Source organism: Euprymna scolopes, chromosome 36, assembly GCF_053919585.1.
Source record: "Euprymna scolopes isolate OS-2025 chromosome 36, ASM5391958v1, whole genome shotgun sequence".
Taxonomy (NCBI): Eukaryota; Metazoa; Mollusca; class Cephalopoda; order Sepiida; family Sepiolidae; genus Euprymna; species Euprymna scolopes.
In genome coordinates, this window is record NC_136517.1 from 57,986,393 (window position 1) to 58,001,840 (window position 15,448).

The 15,448-nt window shown below is 33.3% G+C and overlaps 1 protein-coding gene across 10 annotated transcripts in view; it reads left to right on the forward strand.

Annotated features, from left to right (window-relative positions):
- The window catches only part of LOC145260522 (rab3 GTPase-activating protein non-catalytic subunit-like), a 173,746-nt gene that overhangs the window by 24,996 nt on the left and 133,302 nt on the right, over positions 1 to 15,448 (forward strand). For all 10 annotated transcript variants that reach the window (XM_080118664.1, XM_080118666.1, XM_080118667.1 and 7 more), the window contains exons 3-5: positions 3,853 to 3,937; positions 7,917 to 7,964; positions 11,586 to 11,661. In XM_080118664.1, the coding sequence (XP_079974790.1) occupies positions 3,853 to 3,937; positions 7,917 to 7,964; positions 11,586 to 11,661 (209 nt within the window). The remainder of the gene's footprint in view (positions 1 to 3,852; positions 3,938 to 7,916; positions 7,965 to 11,585; positions 11,662 to 15,448) is intronic.

Consider the following 15,448-nt stretch of genomic DNA (forward strand, 5'->3'; position numbering starts at 1 on the left):
AAATATTGGCATGGCCATCAGGTGGTAATAATCTTGTACTTTTGAACCAGATAGCGTTTTTCAGGACATGTAATCAATTTATATTTTATTTTTGAATCTTGATTTCTTAATTTCTTGGAGATCAAGTGTGTGTGTGTGTGTGTGTGGAGGGGGTAACATTTTTTCCTGGTGAAAAATACATTAAAATATGTTATAAATAAAATAAATTTTTGGATTTTTCTTATGGACCTATATAATGAATTAATATTTGCACCCCCACCCCCCTCCCACGCTTTGCCAGAATTGTTGCTCACCCAACCCCAATCACATTGGTTGATTCATCAATTCATTTGCAGGCTTCCACATAGCAGGATTGCGTCACCCCATGTTATGTTTTTTTTTTTTTTTTAAACGTCTCCTTTTAAAACAAAATATTTTTATATGTCCTTAAAAATGCTGTTAGGTTCCAAGGTGAGTGATCATTACCACTTGGTAGTCTGGAAATGGGCGATCTTAGAAAGTGATTCACTACTCCAAAATTTTACAATGTTTTTTGCTTTTCGCACAAGTTTATTTTAACTCGCTAGAAGTATTTTTTTATTTATTTATTTTTTTTTTTTGCATTTTCAGAACAGTGATACTAGCGAAAGGGGAAGACAATTCAAATTTTATTTTCTAAATATTCTAAACTGACTGTTATAATTCTGAATACCTATAATTAATAAGAGAAATTTACCAAAATCTAATATATAAACTACTATATGTCTGTCTGTCTCCATATTTTCAAACTCTGTCTCCTCCAAAACGAAAAGTTGCAGAACGGTCCTAGGGGCCTCAAATGATTGGAGTTTTTACAGGCCATTCTTTTATGGGTCTTTAGCCGGTTAAAATTGTTTTTAACTTGTTAAAAATGAGTCAAAATTGAAAAAATCGTTAAACATTTTGTACATTTATCTTAGTTTATTTTTAATTTTTTATCACTTTATATGCATCTCACATTGGTACAATGGTAACGTCACCAGCTTTGACTGCTACAGTTTCGGTTTCGATTCTAACTGATGGCACCTAAATACTTTATTTTTTTGAAATCATGACTCTATAATAATATATACAAAATCTGGACAAACTAAAAGGTCATATTTAAGCGTATTTTACGCCCGAACAAAGCCCCCCCCCACACCACCACGACTAGTATATTTATGTATGCATATATATATTTGTTTAAAAAATTTTCCCTATGAAGTTCCTCCATCAGTTTTTTGTTTACAGACATGAAACTTGATATATAGGGTATTCAAACCCATGCAAAACTTCATATTTGGGTTATAGCTGGGGAAAATCATTGCAAAAGTATGAAAATTAAAAAAAATGGAAGTTGTCAGGTGAAAGACTATGCATGTGTCAAAAGAAAAAGTAAATTGTAATCCAAACATTTTGGTTTCTATTCTCTGTGGTGGCGCACAAGTCATTTTCAACTTTTTAAGTCATTACTACAATATAATATAATAATAAATACAAAATCTGCATTGATCAAAATAGCATATTTAAGTGTATTTTATGACTGGGCTAGCGTAAAAATAAAATAGCATTCAGTTTAGATACATACCATCCATTTTATAATATCCGAAACTGAATGTTCCTATTTATTTTCCTTTACACGAGGGCAGAGTTAGACACAATATAAGTTTTTAATATAGGGAAAATCCAGCTTCCCAAAAAGGGGCACTTTACATAGGAACAAAAATAAAAATGGCCTCAGTCATGAAGGATATCCCCTTCACTGATCGAGGACAGAAACGGTGAAGTGTAGTACTACACTGTGATCTTGGCCTGAAGACCAAGGAGCATGTTAGCATTAATATTCTTAGCTGAATGTTATTTTACTTTTACATTTTGAAAATTATTTTGAAATAGAATGTTACATTTTATTTGGAAATTGAAAAAAAATATTTTTTAAATATAGTTGCTAAATTTTAAAAAAAATTACCTAAAAATATTTCTATTGTCGCATTTTACATCTTTTTTTTTTTGTTTTTTATTTTTATTTTTTTTTTTTTACTATTAAATGAATTCAATAACTGTTCAGAAAGTAATGTTTTTGTTGTTACTTTATTACTTTATTGAATTTGTTTTGAATTACCAGAAAAGTTTGGTTAAGAAAAAAAGCATTAATTTAGGATTGTCTTCCCTTTTCACTAATATCACTCTTCTGAAAATGAAAACAAAAATTATTTCCAGCAAGTTAAAGTGCACTTGTTATTTTATTTTATTTTATTTCTGTTTATTACCAACTTTTTTAGACTATTTACATGTAATCATCCTCAAAAGATTTTTTTAAGCAAAAGATGTAGACCTACACTTATACCGTATCATGTATATGACTTGAAAGTAACAAATGTAACAATGTTACTTTGCTGTTTGTCTATATTATATATCTATGTTTGTATATATATCTTAAACCAAACTTTTATTTTCATTATATCTAATAAGTTTGAATGTGGACACATACAGTTTTGAAAAACATTGACAATGGCACCAAATTTATTTTGAGTAGTACAATTAACCATCAAACTATGACCATTCAAAATTTGTTGAAAGTTAAAAAATTTGCTCTATTGTGTGCCGGTTTTCAATGTATAACCAAAAATGCAAGCTTTGAATAAGTGGAAAATCCTTACAAATGTATCATGTCATCTTGTGGTAAATGAAAATTATCATGGAAGCAAAACATTGAGAAAATCCCGTGACCTCTCGAAAAACGTACATCAATGACATGGAGGCACAACTTTAGCAGTTAATGATACATTTCAACAGCTAACACATTGAATCTTTTGTAATGTGATCCAAGCTAGATTTTTCTTTTAATAGCAAATCAATAAAAAAAAAAAAACTCTTCAATTTGTACTATGTAAAGACGGATGAAAACACAATTTGATAATAGGGTAAAAATCTCATTCATTAAAGTTTCCAACTTGGATTATTTTTGAACTACAACCTAAAACTCGATATCAGGCCAACCATATTGACGTTTGGCCCTTTTTTCTTTTAAGATGGAACTGTTTTTATAAGCATAGACACAATACTATGTGCATTAAGTTAAAAAAAAAAAAAACATCAACATCAAAAATTAAGTTGGCCTTCACTAAAAATAGTTAACCTATCTTCCCTGCAACCTCTTTCCCACAGAAGATATATTGTGAGCATGTCTCTGCTCTATACTTATTTTCATGGCAAGACCTCGACTAAACTCCAATCTATGGTCCCCTTTTGCCAAACTTTCACAAAAGATATGCGACTAGCTACAACCACTATACACGATTTCCCCTGTATTATGCATTATATTCTTTGGCGGTCATGTTTTTTATGCACGCGCCATAAACAAATCTACTTCTCTATGACCGACACTGCCACCTAGCATAAAAACATGGCTGCCAAAGAATACAGTGCATAATATAGGTTTTTATATCTTGATGACTACTTGTCTCTGCAAAATTTCAATGTGATTTTCGTATTCAGCATAGTTGAAAACCTATAAAAGTTATTATTTTAAAGAAAATTGTGGAGGTGGACCTAATGTAAAAATTTACCTTTTGAATTGGCCAATTTTCTCTGATTTTTAAAACCATGAATTTGCTTTTAGTTATGAATATAAAAATAATTTAGTTAAAGTTTTAATATGTTGCTTTTTAATTTATAACCACTCCCCAAATTCAAATTAAATGCGCAGTTCACTATTATAATATGCATATTCTTTTTGCATTACCTTTTTCTATATCAGATTAGCTTTGATAAGAATGTTATTATTCTTAAATATGGTAGTTTCTGAAAACTACTGTTATATTAAACAGATTTTTGAAAAACTTTTTCTTACAGAAAAATATGATCCACAAGAAACAGAAGACAGTCTCGAATCAAAGTTTACTACCGTTTGGCAAGGATCTTTGAAGCAGGAGGATGGGTAAGTGTAATGTTTTCAATAATAAATAAAATAAAAATTGTTATGCAAAGTTTTTGTGCTCTCTTTTTTATGTGGCTTTCACATTTAATTTTCAATCTTTTTCTTTTTTTTTTTTTTTTTTTTAACACTGACAAGCTTAAATATCCGTTATAGATATAAAATGAAAATTAACTTTTCTCTTCATTACTGACTAACTTGGCTGTTTCTCATCATTGCTGTTTTTCATTTCTTTTCATGCAGAAAAATGACGCAAGGGAGACGTTTGCTGAGTTTTCTACAAGGGTTTATTGGAGAAAATTTACTTATGGAGAGAGACTAGTGTTTCTTTATTAATAGTTTATTTCTTAACTCTAACTTTTTAACTTAGACTGACAAGGGTTGAGTAACATTCAAAGAGATTATCAATTTTCTACATCATTGGCTGTCTCTTGTTTACATGGCTTCCCATAAAGAACTGACTTGAAAAAGTGATGTCAGTTTTCATTATCTGACATTTTGTGTTATGTCACCTGTCTCTGAATATGATTTTGTTTCAAGATTAAGATCATCTTGACATGTAACCTCGTCAAAATTCACACTAGCCAACGTAATTGCTATTTACATAGTGTTTGACAAGATAAACCTTAAGAAAGTCAGAGGTTACATGGATCAAAATGTGAAAATGACATTTAAGTTGTCTGAAGAATATAATGCAAATAAATTTTAATAACTGAAAGATAAACTTGTTTACACCTATGTCAATGTTGCTGGAGTTGGTGTTTTGTAGAGATTTATTACAAGACTGGTGGACCCAGCTCCACTCCTAAAACTTGGAAATTATGCCAGTCTTTAATCTCTTTACTCTCATTGCATGAATATTGGCAATCAAGTCTGTGCGGTGATTGCTTGGGCTCACAAGCCTACTCTACCCTGTAGAATGTGATGATGCAATCACTCTATCCCCAAAGTGTCAGATCGCTCATACCTCATAATCTACAAGCCATGGGAATTATGCTAGTTTTTCTCCTTACCACTTTAATTGTTATTTCATTTGTAGGAATATTACCGGTTTTCCTACCATATTTTTTTCCTATTTCTGAGAATGTTGCTGATAAACCCCTCTCCTTAAATTTTGGGGTTATTGATTATTTAGCCTCCTTATCCATGGAAGTGTTAATTATATGAACTCTGTGGGAATGTTTGCGGTTTACTCTAACTGTATGAATCTGCTCAACCAGGGAATTTTTTTCTTCAGAACCAAAGTAAACAGAGTCTAGACCATTGTTAAAATTACCTCTTACCTGTTGAGTACGGTATGTTGCTGGACTTCTGTAGTTCTCTGAAGTCCACCTTCCCAGGCTTTGTCCTCTCTCTTACTTATCTCTTATTACTAATTGTCTGAAACCTCCCTACCGGGGGAACGCCGACAGGGCAGCCCAGGCATTTTTTGCAGGCCAGTGTTCTCTTCCTTTTGGGCGCTGGTTCTTCAATCCTACTTTTTGACCCTTGTGTCACATTTTCCACCATGGAAGAGAGATAAACAACTACTCTAGCTATATGAATGTTTCTAGTTTGACTGCAGGATCACAGGAACCTATATATTAATACCATAGTATCTTTAACGTATGTATGTACATGTGTCATGGTTTCCAGATTATAAATCATTTGACCGGGACACCCTATTTATTAAAAAGGAAGATAGAACGTGATAATATACGACGAACATGAAATCAGTTTATAGATGCACTAATTTTATTTTCATAATGTTATCACCTATCCTCCTTTTTAATAAATAGGATCTCTCGATCACCTAAGACGCAATGTAAAATAAAAATAAAAAAGAATGCCGCTTTTGGGCTATACGTGAGATATCTTCTTGGTCTTCTGGCTAGAATCCAAGGGTAGTATCTGTTCTGTCTAAAGATAGTATAACTGGTGTTTGCGTTTGTGACAGGCATCCATACAATGAAAATGTCAGACTCCTATAAGGATATTGGAGATAAACCTTAATAACCAGATATACTCTGACACTACATTAACCAGATTATTTGATAAATACTTTTACAGTTTTAACAAAACCATTACAATAATATCGTGGGGTCTCCATTCATGCTGAATGCCCACAGAATGCACAGCAACAATATATTACACATGAAAAATGCCACTGTGGAATTTCCACAGGTCCTCCTAGTATTTTTTATTAGTCTAATTCCAATAGAACCTCTTCTAATGTTTTCCTTGTCCAAAAACTCTTTGACTTCTCTGATTAGCTCGGATGTAAATATTTTTTCGATATGACAATAAATTACTTTATATTAAAAAACAAAAAAAACAAGAAGATAAGAACATATGTTAAATCTGTATATATAAATGATATTTCAAACTTAAGCATGGCACTAATTGTATTCCTGAACTCATTCACATTATTTGCTTAAAATATATATTTTTTTTTATAAAGATAAAGCTACTTGATCTATTTACCTGGTTTTTGGAATGTGGTATTTTCACTTAGTCAAGGGTACATATATCATATTTTTTAATCTTTGTCTTTTAATATAGTAAATTCTGAACAAGAACTGCTTTTAGAAATTGACTTCCAAACTAACCTAGCTCTGGCAAGGTCTTTATTTATCTTTCTTTCTCAAGCCCATTCTTACCACTTTTTCTCATGTTTTTCCTCGCATTCCCCCTGTGAACTGAATCTGCTACCCCAACTGTTCTACATCTACCAAATTAAAAACTCTCACCCATTCTTTCAACCTGACTATACCATCAAAGTCTCCTGTTCTGCACACATCTTTCTGAACTGTTTAGATTTAATGCCTCAGATTTTTTTTTATTCAGTTTTCACCCCAAACAAGGCACAGTGCCATTTTGAAGTAGGGAGCTACTATCGGGGGCATAAGTTGCAGAGATATTATGAAGGAAGATGGGCAGCAAGATGTCTGTTCACATTACACTTGAACTTCTGCATTTCAGTACAGTTGGGAAAGCAGAATCCTGGAAGGGAGTTCCAAAATCTAACAGTTCTGGTGAAGAAATTATTGGAGTAGAAGGCTTTCTTACAGCTAGGGATCTTTACTGTATAGGAGTGGGATTTAGCTGCTTGTCAGATTTGTAAGAGGTATTTATGTCAAGGGGGTACAAGTGCTTGCAGTTTGTCAGAACATTCACCATTAAAATACTTGTAGAACAGGCAGAGGGATGCAACATCTCAGCGATGGGACAGAGGATGAAGCTTAGATGACAGTTCAGGACCTATCAGGTTGGCGACTCTCTTTTTTACCAGTCTATATGTGACAACAGTACTCCATACATGGGCGAATGGTGGCCTTATAGAGGGACAGGATACTTTCAGGTGTAAGTAATTTTCTAGCACGGTAGAGAGAGCCCACTTTCTCCACAGCAGCCTTGGCAATGCTCTCAATATATCTGTTCCAACTCATATTCCCTGTGAACGTTAGTCCAAAAAGTTTAAAAGAATTATTTTCAGCTAATGTGTTTTTGGCCATTGCTATTGGTGGTAGAGAAGGTTTCTTATAATTATTGAAGGAAACAAACTTAGTCTTGGCAGCATTGAATGTGACCATTCATTTTTGTCCTCATTCCACTACAGATTGGAGGTCTTCCTCTAGTGTTTCTGCAATTTCCTTAGATATGTATTCATTTGTTTTCCCCTCATGTTTCTTATAGATCATTAGATCTAAGCCTTACTTTAAGACTTGCATTAAACATCCAATGGATCATTCTTGTATTTCTTTCCATTCAATGCATGCCTTCAACCCACAGTTTTGTCTTTAAAATATTAAAATTTATTGCAAAATACTTGAGTTACAGACCAAGCTTCAAAATAAAAACAAGTGAGAACACTTCTAAAAATTTTCTTGTTTTTCTTTTTAAAGATGTTTTTGTATATTTATGAATAATTAATTTTAACTGATTTGAATTTCTTGAAGATATTTAAAAAAATATATTTTTATATTTGTCATTTTTATTCCAGGGAACACATTACAGCTATCTTATGTTTACCACTTGCATCTCAAAAAAGGTATGTGCAAATTATGTTCACAATACACACATATTCATTATGATGCAGCATTTGTTTCACTGGGGATTTTTTTTTTTACATATTTTAATCATGCAAAATACATTTAAAATTATTCCTTAGTTTTAGGATTGAGTTAAATTAAAAAAAAAATCAATTTTAATTGTTCTAATTAACTGTAATTTGCAGTATGCTTATCAAGTCACTTATCTCTAAGTTTCAGTCTATTACTCTCACCCTCTATCACTATGTTGTTTGAATTCACTCCCCCATACACTCTTATTTTATACAATTTCTATTATTCTCCATTTTGTTTCTCTCTCTTCATCTTTCCCTCTCTCTCTCCCTTATCAATCCAAGGTAATAAAACTATAAAACAGAAAATTAGAATAGTCCATTATAAACAATAGGAAATATCAACACCGGTATTAATACTATTTACCCTGTAGCTGGAGAGAGGGAGATATAATGAACAAGTAGACCACTCACCTGCTTAAAGTCCAATGTAAACAAGTTCTTGCTATCTCATCCCCTTATTAAGTAATTCTCACCAACATCTATCACTGAGCTGTTGTCACACTGACCACCTTACATTTATTAACCCTTATCCTTGAGTGGCTTCCATGCCTTGTTAAGTGATGACTCCTCTGTAAAGAAAAAAAGGGTAAAAAAAGAGTTTGTCTTTATTTTTCAAATTTAATGAGCCTTACAAACTCATTTTTCTGGGTTTTGGGATTGAGTTATATTTTTAAAAAAATCCATTTTAACTATTCTAAATATCTGTAATTTGCAATTAACTCAAGTTATCTATCTCTTAATATATTTTATGGTTGTAAAAATTGGGAATTTAGCTAATTTTAATGTAATTCTAGAAGGAAATTAATAAAACTCTTCAACACCACCACAACAGTTGATAAATCTCAGCTCCAACATTCTCTCTCAACTGTCAAAATTTCAACTAGCTGTCTTCCTCGATTCATCCTTCTTAAAGCAGTCGCTCTCCTCATATGCAAATCAATGTCACGTACAAAATATTTGATTACAAATCAAGTTCTTTCTTTTACTGAAAATCAAATGTCCAACATAAAAAAAGAGTCTCCAGGCTTCAAAGCTGGTAACCCTTTATTTTCTCCTACATTATTATTTAATCTTCCTTTATATGTTAAACCACAAAGGGTCAATTTGGATTGAAAGAGCCAGCAGGAAAACACCAACTTGTATGGTTTTGTTTCCAATTTTCATGTATCTTTTAAAATACTTGATATGAAAAATAATATTGATATTTTGATAATGGCAAATGATTACGGAAGCTACATATATAACATAAATAAAAAGAAGTAATTTATGGAAAACTTATCTAAACAGATTTTGCTTATCTATCCGTCAGTCACAATATTTTTAAATATAATAAATGCTAGTCTTCAGACGATTAATCAGGAATTGGATTATTGAAATTGGAAACATTTATTTTCTGATGCCAAAAACAATTCCTTTCATTATCTAGTTTAAAACAAAATCTTCCACTGCTAAGAAAAGAATAAATATTTATTGATTTTATGCTACCAGTAAAACTAAAGTCAATATATCACCCACACACAAATGTGTTTTTATGTTTGAGAAAAATATGTACACATTTAACATGTATTTATATAGTAGTCATGAAAAAATAACTTTATAGTTACGTATTTAGGAATTTATAAAGAATCTGAATCAGTAAATGTATCGAAATTGGGAATTTAGTATGGAATCAGTAATCGTATTGGAATCAAAGAAAAATATTTGAATTGTTCCATCACTAATTAATACATTGCGGAATTTGTCGCATTTTGAAATATCAAAGATTTTTAACTACTTTTAGAAATGTAGAATATTTCATTAATAGTAAATAATAACTTCCTAACAAATAAAGTGGATGCAATGGTTGGAAATCAAAACCAAAAGTTTGAGATCTATATGTTACCAACTGAAATTTTTGTTTGTCTTTTCTTCATTGTTGTGATAGAAAAAACACTGAAAAAAGCTGACTTCTCCTGGTGTAAAATGGAGACTGTTATTAATGTCTTGATTTTTGTAGAGAAAAAGCTGGCTATGTGTGCATAGTTAATAGAGCCAATATTTCTATATAAGAAATAATTTTTAAAACTAAATTCGATGCTAGATTCCCCCACCTCCAATAAATAAAAAGAATATATAAATCTGATATTTTGGCTAAATTAAGCCTTCCTCAATGAATTATTATTTTATTTTTTTTTGTTCAAATTGATTTGAGAAGATAGTAAGCCCCCTCTCTCCACAAATAGACAGAATGAACAAATATAATTTCACCAATTTGCTATCCATAGTTAAAGGCTTTGGGAACATCTGGTCACTTCAGAAGTTCTGATTCTAATGCTAATGATTGTCAAAACTGCTTATTTGATGAAATATTTAACAATTTCATCTGATTATTAATTGATTCATTCTCAGCATCAACATAGTTTTTGGCAACTGTGTTGCCTTCTTTCCTCAAAATATTGCATGTTTGAGGAGGGAGTCTTTGGTAAGGACTCTTGTTTGTTGGTTTAGTATGATCAGTGTAATATCCATTGAATCATTTAAGTTATCTCCCTTAAATCATAATGAGTGTGCATAACTCTCCAAATTTGAAGTAAAGATTAAAATCCTACAAAATACCATTTTTTTTATCCTAATATATAAAATTTCCATAATGCAAAAAATCTACCAAAAGTTGTAATTATTATTATTACAAGTACAGGTTATCTAAGAAAAAAAAAAAAAGAATCTGGCCCTTCCCACAAGTTTAATCGAAAATTAAACCCTCTTTCTTTAAGTTGGCTAAAATTGCAGTTTTTCTTTTTCTTTTTTGCAAATATTTAAATGTGCTTTCATTAATTTTCTCTTAAACATTATTCAAGTAGTAGTGATCGCAGACTTGTTACTTTGTAATTGAGACTTTGTAAGGATTATAATTTGAGTTATTTCCCTTAGATCTTATAAAAACAGAAGATGCATATACACACATGTATAATAAATAATTATAATTACATCTAAGTGAAACACATAATAATAATAATCTAATTATTATTGGTAAAATATAACAATTTGATAACAAAAATAAATGCCGACCCACTATCCAGCAATAATTTAAGAGCCTATGCGAGCTTACACTAGTGTTGTCCTACTTCCGACTCAAAGCAGACGTATCTCTACCCAATGGTTGTACATTTTTTCTTTGCTTTTTTTTTTTCTTATGATGTATACCTAATAAATTCAAAGGAGACAACACCACTATACCATCCTTGTTTGACATATGATGTTGATAAATAAATAATTTATAATTGAAAATTATTGAAATTTTTCAATATTGCCATTATTCTTTTTATCTTATCTCCTACACAAGTGTCTTCTTTTTTTTTTATTATAAGACTGCATTGTCATAGCTTTCAAACATAACTCTTTGCATTATAATTTGTATTTAGAGTTGTGATTAATGATTGTTCAAGTAGTAGTGATCACAAGGTGAGATAATTCATGCTTTACTTTCTTTTAAATATTTTCAATTCCATATTTTTCGTTTTTTGGTTTTGTTTGTTTGTTAAGAAACAATGATGCTGCCTATTTCAGAAGTACACAAGGAGCTCCAGATTGGACCTGTGTTATTGTTGGCTTCTCTTCGGGATATATTCGGATGTATACAGAGGTAAGCTTCTTCATCTGTATAGATCTACTAATTATAAAAGAGACAGGCTTCTTCTTCTTTATCAAACCCTAAACTCTTGAATCTAGATATTTAATGGTATCGCGCACAGAAATCACTTTTTCCATATCTACCAACGTAATAGATGCACTGAAACTAAAGCTGCTTTCAGGACTGCCAGCAACCACTGTAAAAGAGTAATAAAAAATGCTAGAGAGCTATATGCCCAGTCTGTTAAATCCAAGGTAGCTGATCAGCGGCTTGGTTCCCACCAGTTTTGGCAAATAAAATAGGATCCTGAACAGAAGTGTGCATTCTATCCCAACCATTATCAATGGACCAGAGGTCATCTCGTCAGCGTCAGACAAGGCCAAACTATTTGCAAAGAACTTTGCAGCTAATTCTACCCTATGCGACGAAGGCCATCAACTCCCCATATTTCCTCCTATAACACAGAACAAGCTAGATAGCATACAAATATCCGTGCATGAGGTCGCCAATCTAATCAAGAACCTAGATTCCAGTAAAGCAAATGGCCCTGATGGCATCCCAATTACAGTGTTAAAAAAGCTTCAACCAGAACTTGCTCCCATACTTACAAAACTATTTAAGCGCTGCCTTAAGGAGAAGTGCTTTCCGACTCCCTGGAAGATCTCATCAGTTTGCCCTGTATTTAAGAATTCAGGTGATAAGTCCTCTCCCTCTCAGTACAGACCAATAAGTCTCCTGTGTGTCATAAGTAAGTTGCTGGAATCCATATTAAATAGAGAAATAGTCAACCACCTCAGCAGGAACAACCTTCTTAGTGATACACAATATGGTTTCCGCTCTGCAAGATCTACCGCAGATGTGCTGACGGTTATATCCTACAGGATTAGTGAATCTCTTGACAAAGGCTTCCTTTCTAGGGCAGTTGCTCTTGGCATATCAAAGGCCTTCGACAAGGTATGGCATAAGGGTCTACTTCACAAGATTTCCAGCTACGGTATAACTGGAAATGTTTTCTCAATCATTAAATCATTTCTCTCCGATAGGCTCATAAGAGTAGTGGTAGATGGACAAAAATCGGAGGCCTGCAATATAAATGCTGGAGTCCCTCAGGGGTCAATCCTGGGCCCAACTCTCTTCCTGATTTACATCAATGACCTCCCTAAACACATACTTAAATCATTCGTTGACATCTATGCTGATGACACGACCATCTACGGCAACACATCAAAGGCTGTAAATGACAAAGTTCTCTCTGATTCTCTCTCCTCTGATCTCGAGCGCGTGGTTCAGTGGGGGAAGAGGTGGCTGGTTACTTTTAATGCATCCAAAACCAAACTCCTATCCTTACATCATCAATGCTCTGATCCCCAGCTGGCATCAATTGTGATGGATGGCTCTCGTCTGGGTGAGGCCCCGTGTTTTGACAAGCTTCTGGGTTTGACCTTTACTCTTGATTTGAAATGGAACACGTACATCAAGTCTGTTACCAAGGTCGCTGGAAAGATGGTAGGATCCTTCTACCGCTCCAGAAGATATCTCACTACTGATGCAATTCTCTATCTATATAAAAGCCAAGTACGTTCAAGGATGGAATACTGTTGCCATATCTGGGCAGGGGCTGCTAAAAGCAGCCTATCCTGCCTTGACAGAGTACAAAATAGACTTCGTGGCTTAGTGGGGGATGCCCTTTTCTCTACCCTGCAACCTCTCTCCCACAGAAGAGACGTTGCGAGCCTATCCTTGTTTTATCGTTATTTCCATGGCAGGTGCTCGTCTGAACTCCAATCTCTGGTCCCTCCTCGCCAATCTTTCACGAAAAACACCCGTCTAGCTGAATCCACTGTGAAAAATTTCCCCCACTCTATATCTGTGCCTAAATCAAAACGTGGATTCCATGAACAAAGCTTCTTTCTTAGAACTGCACGCCTGTGAAACTCTGTTCCATCTGCCTGCTTCCCACCGGACTACAACTTGGATGTCTTCAAGTCCAACGTTAACAAATTCCTAATGAACCGCCCCCTTAAGTAAACACTGCATCAAATCTCCACACTAACGTAATGTACTTGCAATGACCTTTATCCCTGAGTGGCTTCCAGCCCTTGATAAGTGATGATCACTGTGTAAAAAAAAAAAATTTGGTAGATGACGTTTTTTTCATCATGAGATGTTAACAATATGTATTGAAATACAGTTCTATAAAGTAGCAGACATATACAGATGGCCCAGGGTTTCATGCATTTTCAGCCTGTAAATCTAAACCATGTCAATCGCTTTATTGCAGATTAGTAAAATATCGATATTTCACTAAATATGTCACAACAAAATGAAAATTATATCATCAAATGACTGCTTAAAGTTATTTTCCAAAATTTTATTCAAATTCATGCGATATTCACGAAGTTATGACATTTTATTCTTTATCGTGGAATTTCCACTGTCCATCGCTTTATTGCAGGTCTCTTAAAATGTTGTTTTAGGGTAAAAATACAATGTCTTATCATGCAAACTTTATTTTTTGTTATATTTTTCTGCTAAAGAATAATGAGAAAAAGCAAATCCTAGGTGCTAAGCCTCAAATAACTGAATTATTTATCAACATATTCACCATTTTTTAAATAACTTAAAACATCCTTTTGTTCCCCAGGGAAGTCAATTGTTTGATCTCAAAAAGGAGTTATGGCTCTAGCAATATCAATTATGTTCTCCACAAGACATCCTTTGAAGTAAATTGCTCTCCTCCCTCATAAACTCCTCTTTTTAATATTGACAAGAGATATTCAATGGGGTTAAGATCTGGAGAACACGGTGGTCAGGTCATGAGTTTCTCCAAAGAAGTCGATAGATTGAAGGAAAGCTGCAGTCGCCCTAACAGAATGGGATGATGCATTGTCATGCATAAAAATCCTCTGAAAGCGATGTGACAATGGTAGCCATGGTGACAAATGTTTATCCAAAAATGCTGTGTACGTATTGCTGGTAAGTTTTACACCCTCTAGAACTCTGAATGGTCCAACCAACTTATACCTAATGATTCCCACCCAAAACATGATGACTCCGCCTCCTCGTTAGTGATGAACTCTGTAAGGAGTTGGAGTTCTATTCAAGTTCCAAACTTTGGCCCATCCATCCGGACTGTCAAAAGTAGCACGAGTCTCATCTTTAAATAGGACACATTGGAAATCCATTTCCATGTAATTCTGTGCCCAAGCCTTTCGTTTTTCTCAATGTTGTTTTCTCAATGGAGGCCTTGGAATAGTTTTGATGTTCCTTGCCATCTCGTTCAACACATTACATCTGGCCTGTCTGGATCTGGGAGCGATTCCAGCTCTTGCAAAAATGGAAGCACTGGTGCTGTTTGGGTTTCGGTTGACTTCCCTACGAATTTTCCAAATATCACGATGTGAAAAGTTTCTCCTGGTGCTCTTATCCTTTCTGGATTTGGTGTTGGAGTTGTTCACGAATGAAGCCAAAGTTCTTGGATCCCTTTCCAGCTCCATAGCTAAATCTTTGAACAATCCTTCTGCGAGTCCAGCAACAATCATTTCATTTTCGATAACCGTTAATTGCCCCTTTTTTTGGCATTTTAAAAAACCTGCAATAAAGCGATGGATAGAATTAATTACTTGATAATAAATAAAATGTTATAACTTTGTGAATATCGCATGATTTGAATAAAATTTTGGGAAATAACTAACCTTGAAGCAGTCATTTGATGATACAGTTTTCATTTTTGTATGACATATACTTAGTGAAATATTGATATTTTACTAATCTGCAGTAAAGCGAGTGACACAGTTTG